At 43.4% G+C, this 16,090-nt stretch overlaps 1 protein-coding gene and 1 long non-coding RNA gene across 6 annotated transcripts in view; one reads left to right on the forward strand and one right to left on the reverse strand.

The window, feature by feature from the left end:
• LOC121028894 (uncharacterized) lies at nt 1–12,759 on the reverse strand. Its single transcript, XR_005789486.1, has 2 exons — nt 12,646–12,759; nt 1–377 (listed from the first exon to the last, which is right to left on the reverse strand). It is a non-coding gene; the product is annotated as an uncharacterized LOC121028894 (long non-coding RNA).
• Nucleotides 11,915–16,090, forward strand: part of CBLL1 (Cbl proto-oncogene like 1) — a 19,724-nt gene continuing 15,548 nt past the window's right edge. For 2 of the 5 annotated variants that reach the window (XM_040472940.1, XM_040472941.1), the window contains exon 1: nt 11,915–11,978. In XM_040472940.1, coding sequence (XP_040328874.1) covers nt 11,930–11,978 — 49 coding nt within the window. In that variant the 5' untranslated portion in view covers nt 11,915–11,929. The other 3 variants (XM_040472943.1, XM_040472944.1, XM_040472942.1) reach the window with 2 other exon arrangements.

Here is a 16,090-nt window from a genome sequence, read left to right on the forward strand (position 1 = left end):
TATAGCTAAGAAATCTGAAACATTTTATTTGAAGGCTTGGGGATAACAGAAAAGAATGACAAGAAAGTAAAAAAGTGTTGTAACTCAAATGTCCAGGCCATTTTGTTCTTGCTGTACCTTGATGTCATTTTCTCAGATGTCAGAAAAGCAGATCTCATTGCAAAAGCACTACTGATATTCCTTATCACACAGAAAAATCTGCTAAAGCCCCATTTGAACACTTCCGTACTTCCAACCAAGTTTCTGTCCCCATGTCATTTCTGTCGTCTCCCTTCTCTGTCCTTGCAGAAGGTCCCTCCCACAGCGCAGTCTCTGGCCTTCCGCAGGGTCCTCCGATCATGTCACCTCAGCAGAACAAGAGCTGGAGGAACAGAGGTCTGCAAAACAAAAGCCCCAGTTGTTACCTAAACCTGACCAAGCGTCACTCCGCTGTACCTGGAAACAGAATAGGAGGGTTTTTCAAAGTTTCTCTGCTGATCCCCAGCATCAGAATCTCCTGCGGTCAGGGAATCAAACCAAAACGATTTGACTTGTACGGGTTTTAGACAATTGCTTCAGGACATTATTGTGAGTCAAACACTTAGTTTGGGGGCCAAACTGCATTTACATCTATATATGTACATTGCCTTATCACCACTACAGTTTTATTGGTCTCCTCATGGGACTTCCGAACTTACGAAATAGTGTTATGTGGGAGATTTTATTTACCTGTGGTTGGTGCCACCTAGTGGACATCATCTCCCAAACAGCTTAGAGTCTAGGATTTTTATCTACCTGGCAAAGGTAGTGATGAAGATGAAGGGGGCTAACACCAAGTTTTGTTTTGTTTTTGTTTTTTGTGTTTTGAATGTAGGGCTCCACATCCGGTGCAGAGCCCAATGCAGGCTTGAACTCACAATCCTGAGATCAAGACCTGAGCTGAGATCAAGAGTCAGCCGCTTAACCGAGCCACCCGGGAGGCCCAAACACTCGGTAAGTTTTCTATTATTTGTTAGGCATGGTGTTAGAGGTGATGCTCATCTATTTAAATTCATCGGCTCATTTAATCTCCAAAACAAAACTAAGAGGAGGGAACAACTATTCCCATTTTGCAAAATACAGAAACTGAGACCAGGAAAACTTGAGAGTTGCCTCTCAGGAGGTAAATGGCAGAGCTACAATTCCCGAGTCCAAGCCCTTAACAACTGAGCCAAACACCGAGTAAATTCTATTAACGAGAGATTCCAGTACAATGTGTGTATATACTGGGAGGTGATGTTGATGGTGTGGGGTAGCACCTAGGAGGTGGCTGAAGACTTAGGTACGTAGTACTTCGTTAGGTACTAACACGTTCCAAGGAAGTAGCTCCGTTGTCCCTTGAGGCATTAAGAAGGGGCCAAAGAAACGTCCCGCATGGGCCACTGGGCAGACAGGATTCATTCTTCTGGGTCCTAAATTCCTCTGGTGTCCACGATGCAGGCAGACCAAGCCATCGTTTTTATTGCCTTTCATCATGAGAGAGAAGCAAATATTCGCAGCAAGTGGGACAACTAAAGTAGGGTGAAGAAGGGTGGATAGTCTCCCTCCCCACACATCAAATCAGAAAGCTCAGACGCTGACAACCTGGTGTCTTTATTCCTGACAAGGGAAGAGTGTATCACTCTCTAGCATCTCAGTGAGAAGTCCGATGAGGACTTTTTCTGTGGAGCGGACCTCATGGTGCCGTCAGGGCTTTTCTGTGTAACTCGGAAAAGTTAGGTCATTCCCAGATGTCTTCGTCAGCTGGGGCTGCCATGATAAAACACTATGGCTTACACAGCAGGATTCATTTCCTCACAGTTCTGGATGCTAGAGGTCCGAGAACTGGGTGCAGGTTGGTTGGGTTCCGGTGAGAGCTCTCTTTCCGGCTCACAGAGCCTTTCCTGAGTGCGTGTACCAGGAGAGAAAGAGAGCAAGTTCTCTGTTGTCTCTTCATATAAGGTTACTAATCCCATCACTAGGGCCCTACCCTTAGGACCTCAGTCTAATCCTAACTACCCTTCAAAGGCCCCACCTCCATCGCACTGGAGGATAGGAGTTCAGTATGACTTTGGAGAGGGCACAGATATTCAGTCCATAACATTCTGCCACTGGACCACCAAAATCCACATCCTTGTCACATGCAAAATATATTTATTCCATCCCAACAACTCTCAAGTCCTGTCTCATTCTGTCAGCTCTGAAGTCTAAAGCCCAGAGTTGCATCCAAATATCATCTAGATCAGGTAGGCATGAGACTCTAGATAGGATTCATCCTGAGGTGAAATTCCTCTCTGGCTGTGAACATGGGAAACCAGACAAGTCACGCGCTTCCAAAACACAATGGGGGACGGGCAGAGGACAGACAGTCCCATTTCCAGAGGGAGAAACAGGAAAGAAGGAAGGGGTGATGGGTCTCAAGCAAGCCCAAAACTTAGCCAGGCAAACTCCATTAGCTCTTAAAGCTGGAGAATAATCGACTTTGGCTCAATGCTCTGCCCGCCCTCCAGGTCCACTGAGGTGGCAGTGTCACCGTATCACCGCCCCCCCCCCCCCCGCCACGGAGCAGCCCTGCCCACGTGGCTCTCCATGATGGCACTGTCCATGCAGCACTGCTGGGCGGTCCCGCCCTTTGAAAACGAGGCCTCGCCTGTGGAGTAGCAGCCTTAATGATCTCTGAAATCCCCTGTGCGGTCCTTCTTCCCTGTTCTTGAAGGACAGCACACACATCCACGGCCAAATGGCTCCATGGTCTCGTGCTGTAAATCCAAGAAGCCCGACAGCCACCCCTCATTCCATCTTGTCTTCTACCTTCCCTTCCGCTTATGCCAGCAGAGCCTCGGCTGGTACAATCCCACCTCTACGTGTGGCTTCGTTGAGATGGCTAAGTCCATAAACTGTTCTACCGATGATCTGTATCTAACGGCTGTTCAGCCGCACCTTTAGTGATCACTTCAAAACCAGTTCTCATTTTACGCAACACGGACAGGCTGAGAGCTTCCCAAGTCTTCCTTTTCCGGTTCCCTTTTGCCTAACGATTCCATCTCTCTCATTTTGCACGTCACTAGGAGCAGTCAGGAAGAAGCAAGCTGCTCCTTTCATAGCTGCTTGGGGATCTCCTGAGCTAACTACCCGGTCTCATCACTTGCAAGTTCCACCTTCTACAAAACACCCAACCACAGTGTAGCCAAACTGTCACTTTACAACGGATTGCCTTTTCTCCTGTAAACATATTCCTCCAATAACATGTTCATTTGTCTGCGACCTCACCAGAACTGCCCTTAGCGTCCATGTGTCTACTGTGCACTTCCAAGTTCTTCTAAAGCTGCCAAAGCCACTTCCGCACGTTTAGGTATCTGTTATAGCAGCACCCACGTCCTGATACCTAAATCCACACTCGTCAGCTGGGGCTGCCGTAACAAAACACGGCAGACTGGCTGGCTTAAACAACAGAAATTTATTTCCTCACTGTTCTGGAAGTCTGAGATCAGCATGCCAGCATGGTCAGGCCCTGGTGAGAGCCCTCTTCCTGGCTTCCCTCTCACTGTGGGCTCACGTCGCCTTTCACTGGTGTATGTGTGTGACGAGGGAAGGAACACACTCTCTGGGGATTCTTCTTGTAAAGATACTGATCCCATCATAAGGGCCCCACTCTCATGACCTCATCTAATCCTGATTACCTCCCAAAGGCTTTACCTCCAAACACCAACACACTGGGGGGTTAGAGCTTCAACATTTGAATCTGGGGTGGGGAATACAAACATTCAGTCCCTAACACCAGATATTATTTTAATTGCTTTTATTGCTTACATTTGTTTTTATTGCAAATGAGTCTGTCTCATTTTTTTCTAACTTTTCATTATATAATATTTTAAACACCAGAAAAGTTGAAAGAACACAACAGTATATCACTTAGATTCATTAATTACCACATTTGCCATATCTATACGTCTACATGCCTACCTAGCTACATACTTCTTTTCAAAGTAACTTGTGGACATCATGGTATCCTATCCCTGTCAGCATACATCTCCTAACCAAAACATCATTATTACACTTAAGAAAATAATTCCCTTATGTCATCTTTCAGCCAAGTCATATTGAAATTTCCCCAATATCTTTTATACCTGTTCCCCTCTGAATTTGGATCAAATGAAGATTTTTAAAAAATATTTTTTTAAATTTAAATCCCAGTTAGTTAACATATAGTGTAATAATGGCTTCAGGAGTAGAATTAGTGATTCATCACTTACATAGAACACCCAGTGCTCATCACAAGTGTCTTCCTTAATGCCCATCACCTATTTAATCGCTCTACCCACCTCCCCTCTAGCAACCCTCAGTTGGTTCTCTGTATTAAGAGTTTTATGGTTTGCTTCCCTCTCTGTTTTTGTCTCATTTTTCCTTCTCTTCCCCTTGTTCATCTGTTTTTTTTCTTAAATTCCACATATGATTGAAATCATATGATATGTCTTTCTCTGACTTATTTTGCTTAGCATAATACATTCTAGTTCCACTGGATCAAATGAAGCTTTAAGCATTGCATTTAGTTGGTTCAGCTCTTTAGTCTTATTAATCTGAAAAGCCCTCCTACACATTTCCCCCCAATGACACTGACTTTTGGAAGAGACAATGTGATAATAGCATTGTGACCATGTTAACTCTTTGGGATATACAAAAATATTTGCCAGTGAGATGGGGGAAATGCTGTTACAAAAATACAATGCATACTTAACTGGCCTCAGATTTAATTTAGGCTTCTCACCTGAGTAGAATCTGAAAGCTTATCAGTTGAGATGCCTGGGTGGCTCAGTCAAGTCTCTGACTCTTGGTTTCAGCTCAGCTCATGATCTCATGGTTCATGGATTCGAGCCCTGCTTGGGGCTCTGTGCTGGCAGTGCAGAGCCTGCTTGAGATTCTCTCTCTCCTCCTCTCTCTCTCTGCCCCTCCCCTGCTCGTGCACACACTCTCTCTCCCACTCTAAATAAATAAACAAACATTAAAAAAAAAAGCTTATCAGTTGCAAAAACTGACATATTATTACATGGTGAGAATACTGGAAAACACATAATTCTAGAACTCTGCCTAAATTTACCATAGTTTTAAACCAATGTTCATTGATGGTTTGGCTCATCAAAATGTGGATGAAAATTTTTAAAAATCCAACCTAAAAAAATTCTCAGTGCAGAAAAATATGAAGTTGCCAGAATCACTCAAAATCAGTCTATCCATAAATAACTGTTATTGCTACTAGGTAAACAGCACGTGTAGCTATCTATACATCTCTACGGGGAGATAGGTAGCAATGCTTTTATAAAAATAAATGGTACTCTATATTCAATGCAGGGCCTGTGTGACTGTTCCTTGCCTTCTTTATCAGCACAGGGGTTTTGACCCTACCAGGCTGCATATCCCGGGCTCCTATGTTGGCTAACATCTGGCTGGGGTCAATTAATGAAAGACTGTTGGGAGACTAGAGGGCACAAGAAAGAGGGAAGTGAGGGCTCTATTCTTGACAGCGGCTGTGTTTTTTCTAGCTCTCTACGATTCAGGTAACGCTGCTTTCTCCCCTTGTCCCCTCAGCCTACCCTCAGTGGCTTCTGGCTCTTGTACTAATCACCGGATTATCTCATTGGTCGTATTTAGCTTCTTAGATTTTCCTTTACCTGTATAATCAATTCCTCACGCTAAATTCCCTCACTGAAAATACTCGAAGCAGTTTCTGGTTAGATCCTGACTGCTCTATAATAGATGCCATTTTTAATGAAAATATTCTAATTTTAATGAATTTTACTTGAATTTGATGCAACAAAAGAACATGAAGTAGAAAACTTTTTCCTTTAACGTGAAGGGTGTTGTGTTCTAAAAGCTTTTTCTAGGTTAAGAAAGGAAATTCTGAAAAGCTGTCAGAAGTTGGAGTTGTTAGGCTTAATATTTTTAACTACTTTTCAATTTTAGACAGTTAAAGTAGACAATTCATGAAAACTAGTATTCACATGCTTTCTGTGACCTCTTCACAATTTTTCAGTTATGTTTATTTTGCTCAGGTTTATAACATTCGTATTCTATTCTGTAACCATAATTTCCATAGTTGCTCAGTATTGGTGAAGATACATGTTCAAATCATTAATTCCTATTTCACTTGGAATTGGGTTTCACACAGGCAAGTAGGCTTACTTACTTTGTTCACTGTTGATTCCTTTTTCTTAATTAAAGAGTTTACTTTTAAGTCATCTCGACATCCAGTGTGGGGCTCAAATCCCAACCTCAAGATCAAGCGTCACACGCTCTGCTGACTGAGCCAGCCAGGTGCCCCACGTTCTCTGATACATTCAAAGCAACTAGAAGAGCGTCTGACCCAAATAAATACTTGTTGAATAAATTATTTACCAAAATTATTCACTTTCTTAGTTTTAAATTTAGTTTCCCTCCTAATTGGCCGGACTTCGTGGTCGTATACGTTGATACGTATAAACACACACTTACACATAAGTTTGTCACTCAGGAAAAACTCAGGCATGTAGTGCTGTTTGAGTTTCTTCATGTTTGAAGACCTGGGCTGTTGTCTTCTGGCATTAGTGTTCTCTGCTCATTTTATTGAATGAACTCTGAATACGGTCCTAATAAGCTGTCACAAATTCTTTACAATCCTACTGGTCAGTGCCCTCCTATCATAATTATTTTATACTGTAAGCTTTTATCTAGTTGTTTGCCACATTTGTGTGCAGAACTTCTAAATGTTTGGTGTTTTGTTTTTGTTTTGACAGGGCCACACTATCTTTGATGATATTCTTTGGTAAGTCAAAAAATAGTTCGTAAGTGCCTTCTGCTAAATACTGTGTATTATGTGCAGATATAGATAACCGATGGACTCTATCCTCAAGGAGCCTGTCCCTGGAGGGTAGATAAAATATGCCTGCTGCTATAGTACGAAGCAGAGTGAGGTCTTAGGAGAAACACAGTTCCTGGATGTTTTGAAGAGACGGTAATTACCAAGAGGAATGAAGGAAATGAACACTTAGAGAAGGCCTGTTGTCTGGTGAGTAAAGGCAACATAAAGAGCCTTCATAGATGTTATCTCCTTTGATCTTCAAAACAATTCTGCAAGAAAAATGATCATTATCCCCATTTCGGTGACACCAATGTTGAGCTTAAGTAGTTGTCCAGTATCACACAGGGAGAGTTGAGACTTGGACCCAATTCTGCCTGATTCCAAAGCTCATTCACTTTCTCTACTATATATATTACCTGTGGCAAGAATGTCAGAGAAGGCTTGATGAAGAAAGTGGCATACGAGCAAGAACCTTGATGGGTAGGTAGGTTTTAATGTAGGAGTAAGAATTCTAAATCTACGCCCGGCGTTTTCCTCAACTGAGGTATAAGTGGGTGTTAAATCTACTGTCATGAAATTGTTTTTGTTCACGGAGAGGCCCAGTTCTGAGGAGGTAGCTATTACCAGTTACAGGAAAGAAATTCCCAAGAGCCTTGTTCTTGAGCTTCCTGGCATTCTTTGGTCTTGGATATCTATCTTCTTCCTCCTCACCCCTCTGCACAGCCACACAAGAATTAAGTCCTCCTGGGGTTAAGATTTATCCTTCCTCTCAGACGTTTCTAGAATAGCATAAATTCTTCAAAACACCATGGGAGCTATAAAGCAGTGGTTTCCCACTTAAATTCCAAGTCATTAGTGCACTTTTAGACATTTTAGTGAGTCATAACCAGCATTTTTTTTTTTAAAGGGACAGAAGAGAAAACAAACAGCACAGGGAACTGCATATAGTTACTTATAACGTTTACGTGTGTGATATGCAGGTGAGCTTGTTTATGTACTGTGCTATGATGTAAAGTACATTTCTGATAGCGACAGACTCTTGTTTAAACAGTAACAGGGCCTATTTACAAACCATGTATACCAGGGAAACCTGAAATCCTTTTCTAACTGGGATGGAGTGGCAGCTGGGCTTAGGGTCAGGGAACCCTGAGATGACAGCTTTCTCAAGTCTAGGAAACAGTTATCACAGACTGCTTGCTTAAAAACATGGCACAGCTATCAAGCAGTGTTAATATCCTAAGCATTCTTTCAAGAGTAAGTTGAACAGAAATGTAGAGGACAAAAGGCAATTATCTCTTAGCAGAGGCTCTGGAGGAAGGAGTAGGTCCATCTAGCTCAAAGGTTACTGAGTACAAAATGTGCCTTCTCAGAAGAGAGAGAGGCTGCAGGACTTCTTTAGATTAAAGTACTCCTCTCTGAATGGGTATATATATTTCCAGAATGACAGTGGAGAAATGCCTTCAATCAGCAATATTTAGTCCTTGTTAAGTCTTTACTTCCTTCTTATTCCCTGAATCTGTCTCTTGCTCAGTTTTTGATGGTGTTTGGAAAGCCAGCTGCCATATTTGATAAGGCTTGCCTGGGGTAATATGGTAATTAGGGTTCAGTTCCAAGAGCCCGTAGGGAGAGGAGGAAGCTGGGACTGTGTGGGGCTAGAATTAAGGTTACTAACCCGATTTAATTAAACTGCTTCCAATATAGAGAAGTCAGAGTCTTAGCTAAACATCAGTTTTGCTTTGTGTGTGTATCAGTATGCTGATAGGTGCAAATTTGCCCTAGGAACTCTATCTTCGAAACCTATCGCCAACCATTTTAATAGGTAATAATAAAATTGTAGCTAACATTTAATATTCATTTAATAATGTGTCAGCTGCTATGCTAAGTATTGTCTCATTTAATCTTTACTATCACCTCAAGAAGCAATGACTCTAGCTAACTACCCCGGTAATAAGAACTACTATTTCGTGATGGCCTATTGTGTGCCAGGGGGTACTAAGTGCTCCAGATAGGTCAAAACATTTAGTTCTCACAACTCGAAAGATAGGTGCTATCGTCATCCCCATTCCACAAAGGAAGGAAATCAGCCACAAAGATTAGGTAATCTGCGTGAAGTCTCACAGCTGGGAAATGACGGCTCTGGCCTTAGAACCCCCAGCTGTTAACGCTCAAGTTCATCTAGCCAATCACTATATTCTACTGCCTTTCCCGTCCACTTCTGCTGATCCAACTTGTTGATGTATAGTGGACACTATCCTGATCAATTCTTAACAGTCCATTCATACTTACCAGCAATTTGGACATCATAGGAGTCTCTGGCTGGCTACTTGGTCAACTGTTCTCTCTCTTTAAGATTTTGTTTTTAAGGAATCTCTATGCCCAGTATGGGTCTCAAACCTACAACTTTGAGATCAAGAGCTGCATGCTCCACCGAGCAAGCCAGCCAGGCGCCCTAGCGAACTGTTCTTCTCTTACAGGCAATAGTATTGATTCACTCCCCTGGCCACCCCGCCCCCCCAAAAAATTTAAGTTCTGATCATTGTTTTCAAATGTATCTTGCTGAACTATGTTGCTTATATGAATGATATACCATGTTAGGTTTTGTTTATGTGCCTTTTTTTTATTAAAAAAAATTAAGTAAACGCCACACCACAGGTGGGACTTGAACTCATGACCCCAAGAACAAGAGTCACACGCTCCACCAACTGAGCCAGCCAGCCTAGGTGTGCTTTCTTAACTGTTACTCTGGAATCATCTCAAGGTTCTGCGTAAGCACACCTAATTTTCTTTTTCAGTACTCTCAAACGAGGACCAACAACACAAGTCAAGCTGATCGCTGTCCTCTACAGAAGTTACAATAATTCTCTATCTGTGCCCTCGCTCTCACCTGTTTCATATGCCTTATTGCTGTCCTACTCTCCAAATCCTCCTCATTCATCAAGGCTCAGCTTAAATCCCTCCAGAGTCTACCTAACTACCCTTGGTCCTACTGCTCATTATTTTCTCTGAATGTATGCAGCACTGCATTCCCTCAAAACACTTAAATTATATGCGTTTTTAATTATTTCTATAAATGCTAGCCAGTGTAGTCGTGTGTTTTTAATTATTTCTATAAATGCTAGCCAGTGTAGTCGTTGTAGGGACCATTATTTAATACAGTTCTTGCCCTTTGCAGTGTTAGGCACAACAGGGTGATAGTACTGAAGGAGCATTAAGGAGACATCCTGACCTGGTATTGAGGAGTCTCAGACAAGCTCCTGGGAAACAAGCTCTCTGCTACCCACTGTACTTTTCTCTTAGCATAAACTAAGTGCTATATAAATGACAGGCTCTTAAAACATCTTAAAAACATCAGCTCATAAATGATGGGCTGGCAGACAGTTTGTCCGTAAGATGAATATCCGCACCTCAGTGCTTTAGATCACCCATTACTATGATGTTTTGTTTTTATAAACCTTAGGGCAACACCATGCTACAAAGTGAATATGAATGTCGGCTTTTTTTGTTTTCAAATCATGCTAATTTTATTTTTATTTAATGTTCTCCATTTTATAAAAGTTGATTAAGTAACAATCAACATAATGATAGATTATTATATAGAAGGCACATGGAGGGGATACTAATAAGAATGTCGACTTTTAGGGGCGTCTGGGTGGCTCAGTTGAGCCTCTTGGTTTCGGCTCAGGTCACGAACTTGCGGTTTTGTGGGTTCAAGCCCTGCGGTTGGGCTCTCAGCTGGCAGCACAAAGCCTACTTGGGATTCTCTCTCTCTTCCTCCCCCACTCACACTGTCTCTCTCAAAATAAATAAATAAGTAAACTTAAAAAAAAAAAAAGAATGTCAGCTTTTAAAGAAATTGTGACTGGTTATAGCACAGAGATCACCAACAATGGATACCAGAGGGCAGTAATAAAAGTGTAAGTACAGTTTCACTTATCAGTTTATGTGAAGAGATAAATTTGTCACACTGCTACTGCCCTGGTAAAATGAGGCAGCTACAGCTAAGGGGGTAATGAATATAGAACACAGATGCTGCAAGCAATGCATGAAAGCAACACGTGTCAAATAATTCGACAGATCTTTACCTAACATTTTATCAACAGGAAATCTAATAAAAGAGTGTCCTGTCAGTAAATTTTCATAACTTGATGCACCATAAGAATGAAGACACAACTTCTGATTTACAGACTAAACTATGTAAAATATACTTTGAAGCCTCTTTTTTGCTCTAATTCTTAAATATGCTTTTTTGCTCTAATTCTTTAAACATGAGCATCGGCAGACACCAATAATATCATTAGGAACCTGGATTTGCATTAATCTGAAGTATGGCTGACAGGCTAAATATGAGAGAAAAAAAAAAGAAAAAGAGCACTTCCTAGGTGAAAACTACCTTCTTCTATACCTCAAATAGGTGAGAAATGACCCATCGTATCAGCACTGTATTTAGAGAAGTGGGAAGGTATGGTTAAGCTTCCTTCCTCCAAACCTCCAAAACAAAAAAGAAGCCCAGCCATTGAAAGCATCCTGGAAACCACTTACTAATACAGAAATCTACATGTCAACAAAAGCAGGGGTGATTCTGATTCACGATGGTCCTTGGTTGTAATTGTACCTAAAAACTTGTTCATAAAGCTTCAGGTGTAGCGGGGCAGTCTTTTTAAAGACGCCAGTACAACACTCCCCAGATCAGCACAGAGCACTCATAGTGCTGATCTTTATGACTCCAAGGTGTTACTGCCTAACTACAGATACAACGCATCGCTGCACATACTTAATCCAGAATTCGGCACCGTGACAACATCTCTGTCAGAGGGCAATATAGCAATCTCCTATTGATCCAGGAACTCTGGCACCGAAAGCGTGAACAACCCAAGGTACTGATGTCGTCACCAGGGGACGACAGGAATAGAACCCAAATCCCTAGGCTCCCAAGCTCGTGTTTTCCACGAATTGTGCTCCTTTCTACTCATCCGAGAGCATCAAGTGTAGAGGGCTGGAGAAGGGAGTGGACACAAATGAGCCAAGTCGGCGAGGTGGAGACCGCACTGAAGGTCCTCAGGAACCACTCTGTGGCACTTTCCTTTGTTTTGGTTGAGGACGATGAAGGCAGCCGCAGCCACAACCCCCGGGGACCAAGAACTGGAACTAGGTACCGCCTGTTGTGCTCTCTCTTCCTCATTTTAGGCCTTTCCTTTTCAACCTCTCCCTTCCGGCCAGCTCCGCCGCTCCCTCCACCTCACGCCGCGTCCGTCCCGTCCCCCCCGGCTCCGCGTCGCACTTTACAGCCGGTGTCCCCCAGGGAAGCTGCGGGGCACTCGCCCGCCACCCGGCCTTAAGCCCAGTCCTTAGGTGGTCGGGGGGGCTCCCAGCGCCACAACCGTTTGCTCTAAAACAAAACAAAACAAAACAAAAAACACACAAACGAGTGCTAGCCAAGCATTTTGTGTTTCAACGATCAGAAACTTAATTGGTGGGAACGGGGGTATATACCAAGTTGGCTCTGCGTAGCTGGTCAGGACAAAGCAAAATTTAGACAATACGCCGTGAGCCTTTCTCTTCTCTCGTAGCTCGACCATGCCCTGGGCAACCTCCCACTGGAGGACGCCTTCCGGAGCGCGCGTGTTTACACTTTCCCTACCCCGGGTGCAGGAGACTAGCGCTCGCGCACTCAGGGGGATTCCAAACCGTTACTCCGCCCGCCGGGGTGGGGCCAGCCCAACGGCCGAGCCTGCGCAGTGAGCCTGCCCGGCCCCGGGGCCCCAGCGCACTACAAGTCCCAGAAGGCAGCGCTCCCCGGGGGCGGGCGGCCGCCTTACCTGCCGCGAGCTTATGCCTCCGGCTGCTACCGCTCTCCCCCTCCCCCGTTCCCGTAGGTCGCCTTTCCACAGTTAAAGGCTACTTTCTCGTGAAGCACGAGGGGAAGAGTCTTAGTAACCTCGACCTGGAAGCTCTTCGCGTGTCCTTTCTCTCCCCGAACTATGCCTGACTCCCTCACCGGAGTTGGGTAGTAGACAAGAGAGAAGGAAGCTTTCGGAGGCCAAAGCCGAGGCAAGTTGGTCGCACTTCCGCCTCCCGGGCTCCGGAAGGTAGCGCGCACGCGCTCTCTGCGACTCCGGCGCGGTTGACTTCCGCTCCCACTGTGCCCTGCGAGCCGAATCATGGATCACACTGGTAAGGAGGCGGAGGCAGTGGGGGTCCCGGTTCCATGCCCCCTTGGCCGGCCTGGGACTTGCTGCCCAGCGGGCAGAGAGGGGATACGCTCGCCCTACAGCACTGGGGTCTGGCGGTGAGAAGGAAATCTCACAGACCCCTCCCATGCCCGGCAAGGGCCTGCTGCGTCCCGGCCTACCCTCCGGTGCTGTACCTACCGCCTCGGTGCCGGCAACAGCCACTTCTCTGGTTCTGCTGAGCTCCCAGCCCAGACGGTGGGAGGCGGGGGCCTCGTGGGGAGGAGAGAGCTCCGCTCCTTTTTTCCTCGTCCCGGGTGCTCTGCTCTCAGTTTGGGGGACTGGCGGGTAGATTCCAGTTTTGGAGTCGGGGAAGCCTTGTTACGCTGGGTGTCGATGCGCGGGAGTGGGTTAGAGACTTCCTGCTGTCTCAGTCAGTTTTGGGCGGGTGCTGCGGTGGTCACTGCCGGTGGTTATTGTCTCTCCGGTCCTTCACGGATTAGAGGTGGGAGAAGGGAGTCGGATATGGTTTTCGGAATCATACTCGGAGCGGCTTTTCTGCCTGAGCCCAAAGCATGCCCCGCGCTACGGCTGTGGTCCTTACCCATCATTTGGGGGCGTTTACAAAGGAGAGCTTAAAATCACGATATTCTCGTCTCTATGTCCAAGTAAGAATGACTCCGCTCTTCGTTACGTCGTTTGGCTTTTTCTTCTTTGTGGTTTTTGGATATTGAATGAGAGTGCACTTGGAGTTAGTGTTCCGTATAGTTATGCCAGCCATATCATAAGTAGGAAAAAAAGGATATTTCTTGTATTAAGCATTGGTTAGGGTGTTCTCAGTCATCAAATACCTACTTAGTTTTCTACATATAGATGTAAAATTATATCTATATGGTTTTAGTGAGTGTTAGTCAATGTAATATATGCCAGATACCTGTAGGTCTGGAGATGGAATGGTGCAATGGTAAGCAAGACGGTCTGAATCCCTGACCTCATGGAGATTACATTCTGTTAGGGAAGACACCATAAACAGGGCTTTTGTTTTTGTTTGTTTGGTTTTTAAAACCTAAAATTACAGATCATGATGAGTGCTTTGAAGAAAATAAACGGGTTCTGTGGTAAAGACTAATAGGAGGAGGCTTCAGAGAGAGTGGTCAGGGAAGGTCTTTCTGTAAAAGTAGAATTTATAAGTTGAGATCTGATGCATGAGAAGAATCCAGTCATGGAACTGATCAGGAGGAAAGCATTTCTAGCAAGTACAAAGACTCTGAGGAAGGAAAACTTAAAGAAGATCAGTTAGCTGCAGCTTAGTTCGCAAGAGGGAAGGAACCCTGAGATTGAAAAGGAAGGCAGGAGTCAGGTCCTACAAGACTTTGAAGTCCATGATAAAGATTTGATTCTAAGTACTGTGCGAAGCCATTGAACAGAAGTGGAGGAGGAACATAATTTCTTTTAAAAATACAATAGCTTGTTCATGGAGATGGTGTAAAAGAGGGAGACAAGAATAATAGAAAATAAGCGATTTAGGAGGTGATCGCAGTAGACCAGAAGAGAGACTCGACTTAGTTAAGTTGGCTTGGTTTAGTAGAAGGGGAGTGGACAAATTCACTATTTTGGTGGTAGAACTCAAATATGAGCTTTGTGAGAGAAAGGAGAGATGCCTAGGTTTCTGGTTTGATCACCTAGGTAGTGCCCATTACTGATTTGGGGAAAACACACTTTTTAAAAAAGGGGTAGAGGTGAGACCTGGGAATTTGGGAACAAACTTTTGGGCTGCCAAGTATGAGCTGTGTATTGGGACATACAAGGGAAGTTGTCACGTGGAAATCAGAGGAAAGATGTGGGCTGAAAAATACATACTTGAGATTTAGTACCAGAGAGTTAATATTTTAAGGATGGATGAGATCACTCAAGGAATGAGAATACAGAGGGCCTAGAATCAGGCTGTAAGAATCTCTAGTATTTGGAAATTTTGTAGAATTGAAACTCTGGGACCTTGATGTTAGAGTAACAAATGTGCAACTTAAGCAAAATACTTCTCATTAGAGCCTATTACTAGAATTGGTAGTTAAGCCTGTTCCACAGTTTACAGGATGTTATGTTAAGAAGTTGTAGTATCGCTGGGTGTGTGTCTTGAGTATTTATTATCCTAGTTCTCTAAGTTAAAATATTGCCTGAGAAAGTAAGAGTCATCCTGACATGAAAATATTCACAAATGAGCTGACCATTTAAAAAATTAGTTCCTACTCAGATATCCCTGCTAGATATTTTCTATTTTTTTTTTTTTTTTTTTTTAAGATTTTTGTCTCTGAGTAATCTCTACACCCAACATGGGGCTCAAGCTTACAATGTAGATCGAGTCACATGCTGTACCAACTGACAGCCCTTTCTCTCTTTATTTAATTTCTTTATAAGTCATTATCTTTGCTTCATATCAGGAAACAGTGTCAAATACTGTATATTGATTGTGATTACAAACCTTGCAAAAGATTCAGGTTTTTTTTTGGAATTCATAAACGTGAATTTGATAACTGTTTGAATCACAAATAAAATCCTTGGCCAATGAGGAAATTCCAGTCAGCCAGTTGATTGAGGATGTTATGACAGGGTAGGTATTTTAAGAGAAAGATTTTAATGTCAAAGGATTAAGAGAGGCTCTTGGGGAAATTGATAAAACCCTTGAATATTATGCAAAAGTGACTGATTTTATGATCATGCTGAAAAGTCAGACATAAAATGAAGGCTATCCTCTAGGGTTCTAATAGAATTTTGCCAGAAAAACTACTCCAGGAAACGCCCAGTTAGCACTCGATTCATTCTTTGGTCATTTTAAGAATTAGCACTTAGTTGTAACTGCAATCTAAATTTTATAAAATTTCTTGGTTCCTTTAATTCAGGATAAAATTCTAAATAAATCTTTAAAAAACTATAATATAAAAGTGTTACTCCTTTTTAAAGTGGATGCACCTTAAATGGCCAGTTATAGGGGCTCCTGGCTGGCCCAGTTGGTAGAGCATGCGACTCAGTCTTGGGGTTGTAAGTTCGAGCCCCATGTTGGATGTAGATTACTTAAAAAAAAGTCTTTTTATTTATT

This window comes from Herpailurus yagouaroundi, unplaced genomic scaffold, assembly GCF_014898765.1.
Source record: "Herpailurus yagouaroundi ecotype Mexico unplaced genomic scaffold, PumYag 100, whole genome shotgun sequence".
NCBI lineage: Eukaryota > Metazoa > Chordata > Mammalia > Carnivora > Felidae > Herpailurus > Herpailurus yagouaroundi.